Source organism: Sorex araneus, chromosome 2, assembly GCF_027595985.1.
Source record: "Sorex araneus isolate mSorAra2 chromosome 2, mSorAra2.pri, whole genome shotgun sequence".
NCBI classification, from domain to species: domain Eukaryota; kingdom Metazoa; phylum Chordata; class Mammalia; order Eulipotyphla; family Soricidae; genus Sorex; species Sorex araneus.
Window position 1 is genome coordinate 351,811,401 of NC_073303.1, and position 18,301 is coordinate 351,829,701.

General features: G+C 38.6%; 1 protein-coding gene across 2 annotated transcripts in view; it reads left to right on the forward strand.

Moving 5' to 3' along the window:
• The window catches only part of PIK3C3 (phosphatidylinositol 3-kinase catalytic subunit type 3), a 110,214-nt gene that overhangs the window by 12,525 nt on the left and 79,388 nt on the right, over positions 1–18,301 (forward strand). For both annotated transcript variants that reach the window (XR_008628620.1, XM_055128244.1), the window contains exon 4: positions 813–942. Coding sequence is in view for 1 of the 2 variants with exons in the window: in XM_055128244.1 (XP_054984219.1) it covers positions 813–942 (130 nt within the window). In the remaining variant the exon portion in view is untranslated. The remainder of the gene's footprint in view (positions 1–812; positions 943–18,301) is intronic.

The window sequence follows — 18,301 nt, forward strand, 5'->3', positions numbered from 1 at the left end:
TCCTTAAAGCAGGATCACGCTCTTAGATTAAATTCTGGATATATATTAAATTCCTGATTTTACTGAGGTAGATTTTTTTTATGTGAATCTGCTATTTTTCTTCTAAATATCTCTCTTAGGAAAAGGAGTTTGGGGAAAAAATAAAACAGCTGTGCCCAATGAAAGGATTAGCACTGTTTTTATTATTAAGAGGTTAATAATATTTATGTAGGTACAAGAATCATTTACTTTTAATACTGTATTTTTTCCAGCATCCCTCTGAGCTACATAAGTACTCCATAATTCCATTTCCTGTAATAGGTAGCATACCAAGACTCTGAGAAATTAAGTAACTTACCCTTGGCCTTACGGGTAATAAATCACAAGACTAAGATTCAAAACCTGGTAGTTGAACTCTGTTATCTACTGTGCTGGATTACCTCTTGAAGAGGACAATGAATTATTGAAATCAGGGTCTCAGTCTTTGTGAATGTGGCATTCTTCTGTTTGGTAGGATTTGGTCTCTGTTATTTCTAAGATTTCTACTTACATGAAAAGGGGCGTTCGCTTCACTGCTGTGTCTTCTCTTCTGTGCTACCGGAGAATTCTCTGTACTAGCTCTCACTGCTTGGAGGAGAAAGAATGGCATGTGAAAAAGTCTTACATGGATTTTAGTTGCTTAGTTAATTGCTTTACAATCCACTGGGGGCTTAAGGCTTGGCAAGAGAGACATGCATTTATTTGTGTAGAATTCTCTCTGTTTAGGAATCCGAAGTATCCTATAATGAACTACATTAATTCACTTCTGCCCCGAACATTCTCTTTTCTCCCAGCATGTTTCGCCAAGGGATGCATGACTTGAAAGTCTGGCCTAATGTAGAAGCAGATGGATCAGAACCCACAAAAACTCCTGGCAGAACAAGTAGTACTCTCTCAGAAGATCAAATGAGCCGCCTTGCCAAGGTACAGAAAGAATTACGGGAGTAGGTGGAAAGCTCTGAACGATGTCTGTAGAATGACATGAATTCTGCCAGATTTTTTAAAAAATTTAATTGTCAATGTGATAGTTTTTTGTTTACTAGAGCTAACATTTAAATTGTATGCTACAATAAGTACCAGGGCATGCCCTTTATCACTGGAAAGTGTATGATTCTGTGGTTTTTAGTAATTCACTAGTTTTTCCAGGTATATCATTTTCATAATAATGTAACCACAGACATTGTTTATGCTCCATTCTATCTTCTCTCCAGCTCCTGATAACTACTAAACTACTAATCTAATTTCTATTTCTTTGTATATACCAGTTCTGGAGATTTTATTTAAATAGAATTATAGTATATGACATCTATCTTTAGTATATGTCTATCTTTACTATCTGGACATCTGTCAAATTTGAAAATGCTGAGTATTTGCTTTTATTTTAAAATGATTACTTCTTGTTGATGAAGCTTTAAAAATAAAACTTTTGCATAGTAGAGATTCTTACGTCATTTGGAAGTTAGAATTTGTATGTACTGTTGTTCTGAGTGATTTTCCCTCCAACCTTACTCCCTGTTCTGAAGGTGGCCAAACTGTTACCCTTTAACAATCTTAATGAAGTATTTTAATACAGAAATAGAATAACTGACTTGAATTTTCGGTTCAGATCACAACAATAGAACTGTTTTGCAGATACCTGTTTCACAGCAGATACATATTCCAAGAACCTTTCGTGATTCTTTTGTTTAAGATGCTCAAAAAAACCCCAAAACAAAACATAAAATCTTGCATGTCATTTTTCTTTCCGGTCTTTGTTTGGATGACGCTTTACTATCTGGAGAATGGTTTTTTGTTTTGTTTCTTGGCCACATCTGCTATGTTCTGGATCTGCTACCAACTCCGTGCTTAGGGGTCTCCTGGCAGTGCCTGGAGACCTTAGGTGCTGGGGAGTGAGCCGGGGCTGCTTTCTACAAGGCACACACTCCAGCCCTTTGAGCTCTCGTCATCCCTAGAGAAATTCCTGCTGCCAAGTGCTTTATAGTTTGTTGTCTCCACTTGCATGTGGAATAAATCTTAATTAAAAGAAGAAATACTTGCACTGGTGAAGCTTTGGGCTTCAATGTAAATTTTTGTCTTTTGGTATTATTTTTTTCCTGGAAAAATTGTGTCATAGTGACCTAGTACGTTTTTTCCTTTTTTTTTTCCTTTTTAGCTAAATAGTATGTCAACATTCTCAGTAATTAAAGTTTAATTTTTAATTAAGCTGTACCTTCTGAGGACTTGTTTTCATTTTTACTTTGATTGTCTAGGCAAGTTCTCAGGCTTTCCCTATGTTTACCTAAGCTAGAGCCTCATACATTCAAGGCATGTGATCTAAAAGAGTAAGTTACTTTTCTGGCCCTTTCTGTGACTTTTATAAACTTTGAATATTAATCAAAATTTTTATCAGACTTAGCTCAGTTATAACCTGTGAGTCATTGCAAGATTAAAAAGGTCAAATCTCAAGAGTTAGGGAAATACAGTTATGTATGGAATCAAGATATCTTTAAATTGCTCTTTTTGAGACAAGCTTTATGTTTCATATTATGAAACATAATAATGATATTATTCATATTATGGGTGAAATTCTAAATCTGAAGAATTCATAGTTAAGAAATAGAAATCTATATAATTGTGCAATTAATCCATTCCATTTTCTTGTCTGTTAAAATTTTATGTGTATTCATGTGTTCCAAGTTTTCCAATTATTTTGATGAAAGGTTCAAATATAATTTTTACAGCCATTCGCATTTTTCAAATAGACATTAGAATTTGTGTTAACTGAACTTCTAGATTTTAATGTAGCATAGCATTATTACTATGCATTTCTTTTACTTTTGAAATTTTTTGGTAGCGAAGAGATAATGTGACAAGATAATGATCAATGTGTATGTATGGAGAGGGAGAGGAGATAGAGACTGAGAGAGAGAGGGACAGACAGAGAGACAGAGAGAAGACACAGAGACATTTACCCTTAAAATGTGTGGGTTATTTTAGTTATTAAAACACAGTCACTCTCACTGTCACTGTCATCCCATTGCTCATCGATTTGCTTGAGCGGGCACCGATAACATCTCCTTTTTTCTGAGACTTGTTACTGTTTTTGGCATATCGAATACACCCCGGTAGCAACTTAAATGATAATCAAGCTCATTCAGAGCTGTAATGAGTTGTTGGAAATAAAACTTCATTTTGGGGGACAGGTCATACTTGGCAGTGGTGTTCAGGGGCCAGTCTCGATAGTGCTAAGGGACCATTTGGTTCTGGGGATCAAAGTTAGGGGTGCTCCTTGTAAGCAAAACACATGCCCAGCCCTATGAGTTATCTCCCCGGACCAGGAATAAGCTTTCTAAACATTTTGGTTAGTGGATAACATTTATCAATGATCTGAATTTTTTTGTTTGTTTGTTTGTTTTTCTGGTCCTCCCCTGCAATGCTGGGACCAGCAGAGCTACCCCCAGCCCTGCTCAGTTCATGAAGTTAAGAGGAACGCCTGGACTCCACATGACTCGCATGTACTTTAGCCCTTTGAGGGAGCCCTTAGTACCTCCAATCTCAGTTCTTCACCTATAATGACTATGCCATTTCATATACTACTATTTCATGAGAGAGTTTTTAACATGTATTAACATGTACATGTTATCTGTATTACCTAGAGTGGTTAACCTTTTTTATTTTTTTCAGGGCTTTTTATGTATTGGTTTTTAAAGCTTTAAAATGGAATTAAAAATTAATGAGAATTTGGCATCCTGTATCTTTTATGATGCTAATGGGAGATGAGTTCTTTTATAACATCTTTACTCCTAATAGAATTGTCTTTTTTACTTCTCAGTGGATTGGAAACCTCAACACTTATTCTTCTGTGAGAGCTTGTGTTAATGTTAACTCATGTTTCTTAGAAACCATCAAAACTCTTTGCTTTTCTTAGGGGGAAAAATGCATCCCGTTCCTAACATTGTGCAGGAACTGCTTTCTTAAAAACTCTTTTTATGTCTTAGCATTTGGGCTGATGAGTTTCATTCATCTTAGGTACAGCTGTTGATAGACTGTTAAAAGTCTCAGAACCTGTTCCGAACCTGATCTTGTTAAGAATGTTTTTGATATTTTTGGTTTTACTTTTTCAGTGTTATCTTAGGTTTTGTGAAATTGGAAGCAGGTGATAGTAGAATCAAACTGCTATAAGTAGGGTCACACTGCTTTAAGAATCAATGATTTGACCATCTTTTCAAGTGAGGGAAAATAATGTATGGCCCTATAAAATGTATTGGGTGATTTATAAAGTCCTGTGTAACTTATTCTGTTTCTCAAATACTGACATAGCAGACATGGTTATTAGCTCGCAGTTGGATGCGTTGTGTTAATTCCATTTCTTTTCTCCTGCAATGGATATGCCTAGTCTGAAGCATTGTCCGGGACTGGGTGCTGTGGCTGTGCCCTTCCACGATGCTTCTGTTGTTGGAGTAGTGTGTGCTTTTTATTTTTTAATTTTATTTGTTTTGGGGAACACATCTGGCAGTGTTCGGGGTGTACTCCTCGCTCTTAGCTAAGGGATCACTCCTGATGGGGCTCAAGTGAACACATGGGGAGTCAGGATTGAACCTGGGTTTACCACCTGGAAGGCAAGCGTTTCACCTGCTGTACCATCTGGCCCCACTGTGTGCTTTCATCAGGACTGAGTCCTGAACGTTTCCCTGCCTGTTCCTCTTACCTTATGCCAGATAGTCTGCTTTGATATCCATTACAGTCTTCTAAATATACCATACAGTGTGTTCGTAGATTCTTGTTTATTCGTACATTAAATGTTTACTTTGGCATTTTTTTTCTGAAAATTATAGCACAGTAGCTCCCCTTCCCCCTCTTCCTCATTTTTATGCATTAAAAAGTTTATTCACTGGATCCAAGAACTGTGGCCAACTTTTGTTTGACCCGAGGAGACATTCAGTCCCTGGAGCACTGCCAGGGTGAGTCTGAATATCAGTGAGGAATAGCCCCTGGCCACCGTTGGACGTTACCCATCGTTTCTCCTCCTGCTCCTTCCTGCCCCCAAGAAAAGTCTGTTCAGACTATTATAGAATTGTTATTGTTATAATATACTTTGAAAAACTGGAAGTTGTTCATATCCATGTTTTTATTTTCACACAAAGGAACAGATTTTAGACGTAAAACTTTTTATATTGCTGTTTTAAGAAAAGAGGTGAGTATTCTAGTAGATGAAGCGTAAGTGGTTTGAACTGAATGGTTTATATCTTGTTCTTTTATTTTCCAGGCAGCAAATTTGCCATGATTGTTTTAAATTGTCGAGAAGACAGTTGTCTTAAGAGTAAAAATGTATACGTAAAGATTAATAATAAAACACAGTTGCCAGATATTGGGCCGATATGAGCCTAAATAAATGCGTGGTGACAATTTTTAAGCAGCAGTGAAAGAAAGTGTACTCAGTGATAGAACTGCTGCAATCTTGGGTGCCTGGGGATAATGGGACAAGAGGACTGTGAAATGCCGATGAACTTATTTAAATGGCCTGTGAAAGATGGTGTTAGGTAAAGTATTAAGCAAGGAATTTCAGACTCAGTTGGGGCTAAATATTCTTTTCTGACTTATTACTCAACTACGAAAATTGAAGCCTAACTCTAATATGAGTAACTTTTTTTTTTAATTTTATTTATTTTTAATTAGAGAATCACCGTGAGGGTACAGTTACAGATTTATACACTTTTGTGCTTATACTTCCCTCATACAAAGTTTGGGAACCCATCCCTTCACCAGTGCCCATTCTCCACCACCCGTAAACCCAGCGTCCCTCCCACCCTCCCCAATCCCATCTCCCCCCCACCCCACCCTGCCACTGTGGCAAGGCATTCCCTTCTGTTCTCTCTCTCTAATTAGCTGTTGTGGTTTGCAATAAAGGTGTTCAGTGGCCGCTGTGCTCAGTCTCTAGCCCTCATTCAGCCCGCAACTCCCTTCCCCCACATGGCCTTCGACTACAATGTAGTTGGTGATCGCTTCTCTGAGTTGACCTTTCCCCGGAACGTGAGGCCAGCCTCGAAGCCATGGAGTCAACCTCCTGGTACTTATTTCTACAGTTCTTGGGTGATAGTCTCCCACTCTGTTATTCTATATACCATAGATGAGTGCAATCTTTCTATGTCTGTCTCTCTTTCTGACTAATATGAGTAACTTTTAATAACTATTGCATTCTGCTTCCTTGGTTGGGCATTTTTAGGAAATCAGATCCTTACAAATAGATATTTTAGTTGGTTTTTACTCCCTTAATGACGCTACATCATTTGTGACTATGCCTCATTTCATGTGGAAATAAGTTTGAGAAAAGGAAACAAAGCTGAATAGTCCTCAGTTTAGTTCTTATTTTTAATAACTTGGTTTTTTTAAACTTTCCATAGGGAATAGGAATAAATGAATATATTAAAGTAGGCTGTCCTCTTCCCATTTTCCTGTTTCCCTAATTAATTCTCAGAAATATGGTGCTTTTTTTTTTTTTGTTTGATTTGTGAGAATATTGAAAGAGCAGGTTTCTGGGGCATTTATTGTACTTCATTTTCTGTGACCTAGTCTTTTAATGACTGTGGACCTTACTTGAGCAAATTTGCCCATTGTTCCCATCTGCTCCGTTTTCCCGCTTGTCATATTGTAAAAGTTTTATGACTAGGATGCATATCCACCTGGGGTTTTTAGATGTGACTGCTAAGCTTTAGTGTTTGATTTATACTTGAATCCGTGTCTTTAGACATGAAAGGTTAGTGCAAAAGCATGCTTCTCTACGGTCTCCTTTTCATTTTAGCAGCTCTGCTTGATGCCTTTGGAATGTGCTTTAGTTTCTGTCAATTTGATTAAGAGGAGAAAGAGAAAGTAAGGAGTCGACGAAGAATACTTCGCGGCGTCTTTGACACAGATTGGCTGTGTAGTGTTGACTAGAGTGTATAGTTAAGCATTATGAAGTTCAGGTGAGTTAGGATGTTGGAATGATTTAGGCTGACTCTTGGGTACATACATGTGGTCACTTTGCATTTAGAGTCCAGACCTCAAGTTTATTGCACAAGAAAGTAGATTTATAATGATTTCATCCCGTAGTAATGCATGTCTTGAGAATAGGTTTATACCAGTCAATTTTAAGGAGTTATAATGTAGCAAGAACTCTATTATCTAATACCCATAGTTCACATGCAACAATTTTAGTTCAAAATGAAATAAAATTAGAAATTTTCCCATAACTAAGCCCTACCTCCCCTCCTCATTTAAATAAGACATGATAACTTGCAATACTGTTAATGATGGTTTCATGCTTATACAGTTCTAGCACTACACCTGCCACCAATGTACCGCTTTTGCCCACCCTTGTCCTTGGGACCCCTGTCATATCCTCCCCTCTCTTGTCCCTCCCCCACTTCTACAGGTAAGCTCAGTTCATAGTTCTCAGTTCTGTCTCCAGTTCTGTTGCATTTGGCCATTTGTTGCTCCCCTATGTTTATGTCTTCTACATGAGTCTCCTACCCCCGTGCCTGGCTGTCTTCACCAGGGCCCCTTGGGGGGGGGGTGAATTTCCCTCCCTGCCCTGAGCAGAGCCCTGACAGCCGAAGACCTCCGGAACCCAGCCACAGCCATGCTCAAGGCCACTCTCCACATGCTCAGACGAGCTTCACGCATGAAGGAACAAACCGGCAGAAGAACCCAGGTGTGCGGGACCGGGGGTGAGATCTCCAAGCCTGCTCAGATTGGGACTGGGCCCCTTCCACTCAGATCCCCATAGCTACTCAGATCTAGTAGCTATGCACTCACACCCACAAACTGCCCTGGGACCACGTCATCCTATCAACGGCCAAGATACACCGAGATTATAAAACAAAGCTCCCTGAAGCATGTGGCTGCAAGACCTCTTATTGTCTAGCTCTCTCAGCAGAACCCAGCAGAACCCAGCAAGCTACTGAGAGTATCCTGCCCACACAGCAGAGCTTGGCAAGCTCCTGTGGCATATTTGATATGCCAAAAAAAGTAACAATGATGGGGTTCATTCCCCTGTCCATGAAAGAGCCTCCAATGCGGCACCGTTGGAAAGGACGAGTAAAGAGAAGCTGCTAAAATCCCAGGGCTAGGACAAATGGAGACCTTATTGGTGCCCACTTGAGCAAATCAATGAACAGTGATATAAGAGGAATCATTCTCTATCTGTCCCTCGACTTCTGACTGTCTTTATTCAGCATGATACCCTCCAGGTCCATCGATGCTTTGGCAATTTGCATAATTTATCTTTTCTTACAGCTGAATAGTATGCATTGAATATATATGTTTATATATGTGCATATGTGTGTATATATCATATAAAATGCATGTGTATATATAATATAAATTTATATATTCAGTATCTATTCTTGGGTATGTTGCTTGTTCCCAGATCTTGGCTGTTGTGAATAGCACTGCAGTGAACATAAGTCTTCAGAAATAATAGTTTTAGACCCTTGGAGTAGTTGGGATATATGCTGTGGAGTGCTGAATCGTATGGAAGCTCAGTTTTTAGGATTTTTTTTTTTGCAGTGTTCATCACTACATTTTAAGTGCTTAATAACTATATTGGACTATAATACTGACAAAAGTTCTTTTGAACGACACTGATATAGAGTGCTAGTTTACTAATTTGTTGTGGGGAGGTAATTGTTCTAGTATCTATATGACCTGTGTCTCCTATACAGGACACACTCAAGGTATTTTGAAATTTAAGTTAATCTTCATGAAATGATTGACTTTATAGTAAAGAGCTAGTTTAAAGGTGCTTGAAAGTCTTGCAAGGTATTTCTTTCATTTGGGGAAAACTTCAAAGATCTTTTATTTTCTTGAAATTACAGTTTTAGGATTACATGGGTGTGACAAAGTGATAGTGTAAGTGTAAAAGTAATTTTTAAAAATTGAGATATAAGTAGTAAAAATTTTCGACATAATTTTTTGAAAGAAGTGAGACTATTTTAAATTATCTTAATGCTACTTTATCTGCCTAAATATTTACCCACCAAATAAAACATTTTGCATTGTATTAACTTAGTTCTTGTCCTGTGCCATATATTTTTTTGGGTAGGGGGTGTGTCACTCCCGATGATGCTGAGGGTTTACTCCTAACTCTGCACTCAGGAATTACTCCTGGCGGTGCTTGGGGGACCTTATGGGATGTCAGCGATTGAACCCCGTTCAGCCGCGTGCAAGGCCGATGCACTCCCTGCTCTACTGTTGCGTTGGCCCCCTCTTGTGCTATATTTAAAGAATTTAAAATACAGCTAAAGTAATTACAAAAGAATGGTTCTTAATTTTTTTTTCACTCCTAGTCAGTATGACTCCAATTAAGTTTAGGAAAAAAGAAAATGTGGCTGTGAGGAAGGTAGATATTCAGGGGAATAATATAAAAGGATCGTCAATGACCAACGCCTGTGAGAACTTTCCTGTGAACAAAGCCTGGAGTGACTGGGGCACAGGGGTCTTGGCCACATCCTGGTAAAACACATCGTGGTAAAACCTCTTGTGGGTGAAGTTTTGAGTTCCATCGTGAACACATGAAATAAAAACAGGTCATCGTAACTTTACAGAAACATGTTAAAAGGGTGGAGAGGAAGTAATTGCCAATAAAAAATAAGAAAAAAATGCAACTTGAGAGTAGTGTTATTAATAAATCTCATTTGTTTAGCTCAAGCTTTTGACAAGTTACTGCTTGATTGAAGGGTGTTTTTCGTTTTGATTTGTTTCGCTTTTTGGGTCATAACTGGTGATGCTTCAGGGGTTACCTTCTGATTCTGTATGGGATGCCAGGGATTGAACTCAGGTGGGCTGCATACGAGGCGAATGCCTTATTCGCTGTTCTGTCAGAGTGATTTTTCAAATAAAAGATTTTATATATTATTTAATGGTAATGGACTGGAGCGATAGCACAGTGGGTAGGGTATTTGCCTTTCGTGTGGCCTACTCGGGTTCAATTACTCTGTCCCTCTCGGAGAGTCCGGCAAGCTACCAAGAGGTTCCTGCCTGCAAGGCAGAGCCTGGCAAGCTACCTGTGGCGTATTCAATATGCCAAATACAGTAACAGAAGTCTCACAATGGAGACGTTACTGGTGCACGCTCAAGCAAATCGATGACCAAAGGGATGACAGTGCTACAGTGCAGTGTTTTAGTGGTAATGAGATACATCCTAACCAGGTAGATACACTAGAAGTCAAAACTCCTGATTTATAGCTCTCACTTACAGTGGCATATTGAATAACCAGTTGTGTATTTTTTGTGTATTTTTTTACTGATAAAATGCACTTAATTGGATACCATTATCTTTGCTAATGATAGGAATCAGGATAATGTCATCATCATTATTATAATTTAGCTGTTACGAGACGAAAAGTTCAAAGACCATTATGTTTGTAGTAAGTTGATAAAATGCTTTTGGTTTCTGAATAAACACCTATCTTGAAGCAGTTATGTAAAATAACTTCCATGAATGGGTAAAACTAGTTTACCTGAATTATTTAGTAGGAAACCTATTAATAATCATTTCTTATATAATTATGTAATCCGTTATTTTAAAAATGTTATAGTAAATAGTCCCCAAGATATTGGTTATTATATATGTTGGGGTAGTTTTGGGGAAGTGAATGTTTTTAATTAACTCTTTTCACATGGTGTCCTTTTTCTATTGTTATAATGACTTTAATTATAGCTGCAGTTGCTCGAGAATCTTCAGTTTGTCACATTCCAAACAGTTCATTTATGAAAAGATATTAATTATGGTTTGGATAGTATGTATGGTGTAAATTAGATAGGTGTGGCAATTTAAGAATGTGAATCTATTGTCCATAATCGTATAACTTAAACTTACTAAATTTTATATGCATATAAGTATACATAAGATATTTGGATCAATGTTTTTTATATTTATAATTTGTCCAAAATTTAAAAAAAGCAGTGTTCTCTAAGAAAACATGATTATTTTTATATTATTTGTTTCTATTCCTATTCCTATATTTTGTTTGTAGTATTTAATAAGACACAGAAAGCTTCTGTTTTTAGTCTTTATTCATTTGCTTTTGGTCACACCTGACAGTGCTCAGGATTTTCTCTTGATCTTGTGCTCAGGGATCACTTCTAGCCTTGCTCTGGGGACTAAATATGGTGCCAGGGAGTGAACCTGGTTCAACGCATGCAAGGCAAGTGCCCTACCTGCTGTTTTATGTCTCTGTTTCTAGAACTTCCTTTTTAAAGATCTAACTTTTAGAGGAAGAAAACGTGATCAAATATGTTAGAGGAGAAATTTGTTAGAAAGGAAAAAAATAAATAAAAAATAACATCCTGTCTGTAAAGTTTTGGCTGAGCAGGAGAATGTGTTTTGTTTTATTTTCTTCTTCAGATGTTTGGTAAATGACAGTAATAAACAGAATAAATTATGACAGCTGCTAAACTTATTCTAGGCTATGAAACTTGTTCAGTGAGTCATTGATCCTATCAGAGATATCTCCTAGCTTCATGTTTTGGTATAAGTGATATGTGTGTCTATATAACTTTTATAATCATAGCTTATTTGATGTGATTCTGTATTGCCATTTTTATTTATTTTTTTGCTGTGTGTCATAGAAGTATGGGTTTGGGAATTGCTTGTAAATTTATTCTTAGTCATTAATGGTCCTATCATTCACTTTAGTTTGCTCACTGTTGTCTTAGACTGTCAGAACTTTTAGGTTGTCGTCAAATCAGTGGTAGCAAGTAAACTTAGTTAGTTTTGCCAATGTAAAATTGAGCCCTGAAGGATACTGATTTATGTTCTGTAAATATCTTGTCTGTTTTTATAGCTATAGTTTTTGCCCAAGAAATAGAAAGTAACAGGCTTTTAAGACTAGATCAATCTCTAAGAAGTATAACTAAATGAATTTTTTATGAGGCAGATACATTCTTCCTGAATAAGATTTACAAGTAAAGTTTCAAAGCAAAACTGAAGATTTGTAGCAAGACTTCATTAATCAGGAAGATAGAAAAACCTTTTACACTTCCTTGGGATTTAATACATAGGTATGTGTGCAGACTCTCCAACACACATACATCTCCCTTTTTAATTTTAGTTCAAATGAATTCTTATATGCAACTACATTTTGTCTTAAATTGTATATTACCATGTAGCTTATTTATGGTGGTAAAGATTGGAACTCATCTTAATGTTTGTTGAAGTATCATTAGTAGACATATGAGTCAACCTGTATGCATCATGGAGATGTATTTGCTAGCCAAGAATGACATTCTGGGGGCTGCAGTCATAGCACGACGGGTAGGGTGTTTGCCTTGTACTTGGCCAACTCAGGTTCAATTCCCAGCATCCCCTACAGTCTCCCGAGCACCACCAGAAGTAATTCCCGAGTGCAGGAGCTAGGAATAACCCCTGTGCATTGCTGAGTATGACCCCCAAAAAACAGAAAAATAAACAAAAAAAGAATGACATCTTTCAGCAGGTATTTACTAGCTTAGCTCAGTTCTAACCAGGGCTTAGGGAAATGTTACAGCTGATTTATGTTCATTAACTTGAGGAAATTGAGACAACAAGCTATGAGGCAGTTGAATAAACAAGGTCCTGTATTAAAATGTTGGGAAAAAAACAGTCTCATATTTGGTAGTATCAGACTCTTTTTTTTTTTTTTCTTTTTTGGGTCACACCTAGCAATGCTTAGGAATTACTCCTGGAGGTGCTTGGGGACCATATGGGATGCCCCTGGTTGAACCCGGGTCCTCCTTGTGCAAGGCAAATGCCCTACCCGTTGTACTATCGTTCCAGCCCCACTGTCAGACATTTTTATTGGCCTGGTACTTTTGTAAATTTTTTAAGAGAAGTTTTGAACATTTGTTTCAGCTTGCTGGGCTCTCCAAAAGGGACAGAGGAATTGAACCTGGGTCAGTCACATGTAGGGCAAACCCCCTACCTGCTATGCTATCGGGGACGATAGTACCACAAAAGTAGTTTTTATATTTAGTAATTGATATTGTTAAAGCATAAAACTATAAAATCACCTTTAACCCTATGCCCGCAAATAATTTTTATTAATATATTAGTTTCCTCCATCCCTCTCGGAGAGCCTGGCAAGCTGCCGAGAGTATCCCGCCCACATGGCAGAGCCTGACAAGCTACCCGTGGAGTATTCGACATGCCAAAAACAGTAACAACAAGTCTCATAATGGAGATGTTACTGTGCCCGCTTGAGCAAATCAATGAACAATGGGACGACAGTGCTACAGTGCTACAATATATTAGTTATTGTGCTTTTAATAAATTATATATTAATAACATGTATGATAATAATTTTGGAATCATATTGTTTTGTATGTTTGTGAGGCCTGCTTTTATACTTAATGGTGTCTCATAGTTGTTCCAGGTCGTTTAGATGCTTCTACAACGTAATTTTTATAGATTACATAGTTCTCTATAGTATGGATATTCCATATTGTATAATTCATTTTGCTGTGGGGAGGTCATGATTAAAAGACCACCAGAGGCCAAAAAATAGAATTTGGAGGAGTCTGTTGACACCAGCTGGCAGGCTGTCCTTCTAGGCCGGAGCAGCGGCCTCACAGCAGAAGCACTAGCCTTTTATTAGGAAAAATCTCATCCTGGTGCTTAATTTTGTAAGCACCTGCAAAACTTGTTTTGTCTATCCCTTTAGGACTCCAGCCCATTGCTCCTGTTTGCAATCCGTGACAGGCGTCCAGACCCTTGTGGGAAGTTCAGTGGACTTAAGGAATAACAGTTAAATCAGCTAAAAATACACTTCTAAAAAACTAAACTTTTCATTCCTCCTTTTCAGTCCCCCCTTTACAGTTTCAATAATCCTTAATCGATATTCCAAATGTTTTCAGTCCAGTACTGTTATACAACTTTTATCCTTGGGGCTGGAGTGATAGCACAGTGCGTAGGGCGTTTGCCTTGCACGCGGCCGACCCGGGTTCAATTCCCAGCATCCCATATGGTCCCCTGAGCACGGCCAGGGGTAATTCCTGAGCGCTAAGCCAGGAGTGACCTCTGAGCATCGCTGGGTGTGATCCCCCCAAAAAAAAAAAAACCTGTTATCCTTTCTTAATTTTCTATTGATTTCAAGTGAAGATATCTTTTGCGTTCTTTTAGAAGATGTACTCTATTTGTATCCTTTACTTATAAATTCTCAAAGTTAGTCACAAAATGTCTGTGGATGCCTAAATCAAAATCAGAGTTTAGAAAAATACCTTTGAATTTGTTATCAGTTATATTGTCGTGTGCATTTCATCTCTTTTCACAACTCAATAATGAACTTCTCAAGCAGTCAAGTCCTCTCTTAATAGAGCTACTGTACCTTTCATTGCATGTGAATTTGTTCATGCTTCTGTTTCTGTATTGGGGCACTTGTGGTGCTCAGGGCTTACTGCTGGCCCTGTGCTCAGGGGTCACTTTTGGCAGGCTTGGGGGACCATATGGGGTGCCTGGGATAGAACCTGGTCTTTCAGATGCAATGCAAGCACCCTACCTGCTGTATTATATGGGTCCTCATGTTTCTGATATTGTCTGTTACCTCCACATTGGTGTCTTTTGTGAAGATATAGTAGGCGTGCACATATGGGATAAACTGTCCGAAGAAATTTGCAAAGCAGAAATCATTTCTGCCCAGTTATGTGTTGGGTTTGTGTATATGTCTGTGTTCTTCTTCCCTACTGATTTCTTGATCAAACTTGAAGTATGTAGCTTTTCAGTGCTTTCTCTTTCCTCTCCCCTTTAAATCCAAATGTAGTATCTCCTATAAAGAAGATTTTTCCATGATTATCAACCTCAAGGAAGCTGATTCACAAATTAGTATCTCCTCACTAGGGTCAGGATAAAAATCTCTAGGAGATCAGCTAAGGGATCAATAATTCTCTTTTTAAGAGACACAGGGCTCTAAAGAATTCACATTTAAGTTACACTAAGTTCAGGAGGCAAGTCTACCCTCCACCTTGATGAAAATTTGATTTAATTGGAGTTTGTTGAAATGCTAGGAAACGTGCTATCTCCTTTCACTGGGAGATTTCATCTTATTTGTCTTAACTCCTTATCCAAGAGTCTGCTTAAATGTTCCTTGGCTAAAGATCCTTGTGCCCCCTCCCCTTCCTCCTCGCTAAGGTATACTGCTTATTAGTTTCCTTTTACTTATTTTCATTTGTAAATAACACAACTTTTTTTTCTTCTTCTTCTTCTTCTTTTTTTTTGCTTTTTGGGTCACTCCTGATGATGCTCAGGGTTTACTCCTGGCTCTGCACTCAGGAATTACCCCGGGGCGGTATTCAGGGGACCATATGGGATGCTGGGAATCGAACCCAGGTCGGCCAAGTGCAAGGCAAACGCCCTACCTGCTGTGCTATCACTCCAGCCCAATAACACAGCTTGTAACAAGGGAATGGCTTACCCCATTCTACTGAAGCTCTGTGAGGGTTGAGAACAGACTTCATGTGTTCTAATATCTCCAGAGCAAGGCATATGACAGAAGTAAGTAACAACAACAACAAGCAAAAAAGCTATCCAGTAAAATATTATTTATGTTGAGAGTATATAAATACAAAGTAAAGGTGACCATAGGCACGAATTGTATTTTTCCTCCAGCTTTTCCTTTCAGTTCTTTTCTTTTCTTCTTTTTTTTTTCTTTTTGGGTCGCACCCAGCGATGCACAGAGGTTACTCCTGGCTCATGCTACTCAGGAATTACTCCTGGTGGTGCTTGGAGGACCATATGGGATGCTGGGAATCGAACCTGGGTCATCTGCATGCAAGGCAAATGCCCTACCTGCTGTGCTGTTGCTCCAGCCCCATTAGTTCTTTTCTTGGCTGTCACTCCCTTCCCAATGCTCCAACCCCTGGTACTCTCAGCTCTTAAGCAGAGTACCAAAGTGTTTATACATTTGTTTTCCATTAAATCATCCTTCCATGTGGAGGGCTTTTCAATAGATTTCGATATTCATTGAACAACTAAATGTGAGTTTCTATAACCTGTTCATCATCTTAGCTGTCAAAAAGTATATACCTAAGTAGCACAAATATGAGTATGGAGTAATGGTCTGAGTTGTATTGATTTTGGAAGTTTTGTCCCAGCTATTTCTGCTTTAAAATTTGTTTTTTGTTGTTGTTACTCTGTGTACCATGCAGCACTTTGACCTACTTTAATTCTATTCTTGATACTAATATTGGACACCTGCTAACCTGATATATTTTCCTCAAGTACATATTTCTGATTTGCAGTAAACCTGATAATATGTGCTTAGTACGTAAAGAAGATTCCTGAGCATGTTATTTCTTACTTTTATTTAAATAGTGTCTAAATCCCTTGCTGTTTAATTCTTAAAGAAGTTAGAACTCAAAAATTACATTATCTTTCTGTGACAGTGGGGGGGCTTGTCTACTGAACCCTAACTTAATGGGAATTCTTTAGAGCCTGTGTTTCTTAAAAAGTGACTTTTATTGATCCTTGGCCAATCTCCTTCCTAGTAACCATAACCTAGTGAGGATTATTTCTTCACATATAATTTGAAACTGATTGTACAAGTTTTGTCTTACTGTTTATCAGAATACAGCTTTCCTTTTTTCTTTTGAAAGACCTCAGTCACTTATATTTCAGGTCAAAATAAAGTACAAATGGTTAAAATTTACTTTTGTTCTGTTTAAGCTAGAAGTTTACAGGTTAGTGTTAATACAAGTTTCTTTGAATAGATGCAACCCATCTGCGTCTGTGTTGCTATCAGCATCTAGAAGAGATAACAGAGCCTAGATTAGGAGCTAAGTATCATAACGCTTACAGTTTTCATTATACTACATAGTTTTATAAAATCTCACAAATTTTTGGTACTTTTTTTTATTTAGTATTTTCTTCGCTGTGTCTTAAAAGTTTTATGATTTGAAGATCTGAAACGGTTAATGGATGTTAAGCTAAAATATTAAGGCCGCCGTTCTGTTTTTGTAGTTTTGGGAACAATGGGCTGCTGTAGGGTAACATTGGTTTGTCTTTTCTGCCTTGCCACAGGGGGCTTAGGTTTATTGGGTTTCTCCTATCACAGTGCTCCTGGGACACTCCCATTCCTCTGTGTTTACCTGCAACCTCTTCCTTTGTGTTCTGCTTCCCCATCTGGACAATCACCTTTATCTTCTTTGTTAATTTGTAAATCTTTCTTTACTCTTCTCCTTAAGTCCTTTGCATAGTTAATTCAGAGCAGTGTCCTTTTTGTATAGACACAGGAAAACAGTTAATGCTATGCTTTTGTAACTTGGGAGTTAATTGATTCTGAATAATATTCACTCCTGGACATCTATTCTCTTGACTTAAGCCTCAGTTGCACTTACTACCTAACATCCCCAAAGCAGGGTCCTGACGAGGGACTAGATGGACCCAGGGCAGCCTGTGAGCTACCCTGGCATCAAAATGAGCCTGCCAAAGTGCCATTATACTTAACTATAAGTTAAGAGCATGGTCATGAACAGATTCTGTCATGATCCAAGAAGTAACAACTGGATTATGACTCTGCTGGGGTTAGGAAAGATTAATCTGGCCTGAGCACTGTAGTCTGAGATCTATAATGAGAAGTTCCCAAGAGAGTCACCCTACAAGCTTAATGTATCTCACTGTGTCCATACAAAATAACTAATATTAAGAAGTAGAGTTAAGATGTTAATTAAATGATTGTTGGACTAAGGAAAGGAGAAATACCCCTAGGCATTATTTCCACCCTTGGGCCTGACCAGCGATCAGGAATGGTTTTTGATAGTTGATTGTGCTACCCCCAATGCTGGGGAGTTGGTGAGAGAGACGGGCAGAGACAGGAGCGAGTGGGAGCGTGGAGAGACTAGCATGGGGCACAGGAGGAGATGGGAATGAGGGACAGTGTGAGACTGGAATGGGAGGCTTAGTGAGACTGGAACTGGCACGTGGGGAGAATGGAATAAATGATAACTGATCACCAGCCATCCTGGCGGCCCTGTTCCCTCCTTTGTGTCTGTTGGCGGCTGCAGGCCAGGGTGGGGAAGCAGCCCGAGACCACAGAACACAGGCGGTGAGAGAGAGCCGAGGGTCCCCTAGTTATTGCACAAATACACAGGCTGACATGTAGTGTCTTGCTTGTCAGCTGGAATGACTGTGTTTGCTGAAAGGCCCCTGGGTGAGGGAACAGCAGAAGGAACAACAAAGTGCAGAAAGGCCCCATAGACTTTTTGCCATCATCATGCAGTTCCCTGCCGCCACCCCAGAGCAGTGCGTTTACTAGAGTTGATGAACCTGTAGTTAAACAATCGCTCAAAGTCTGTG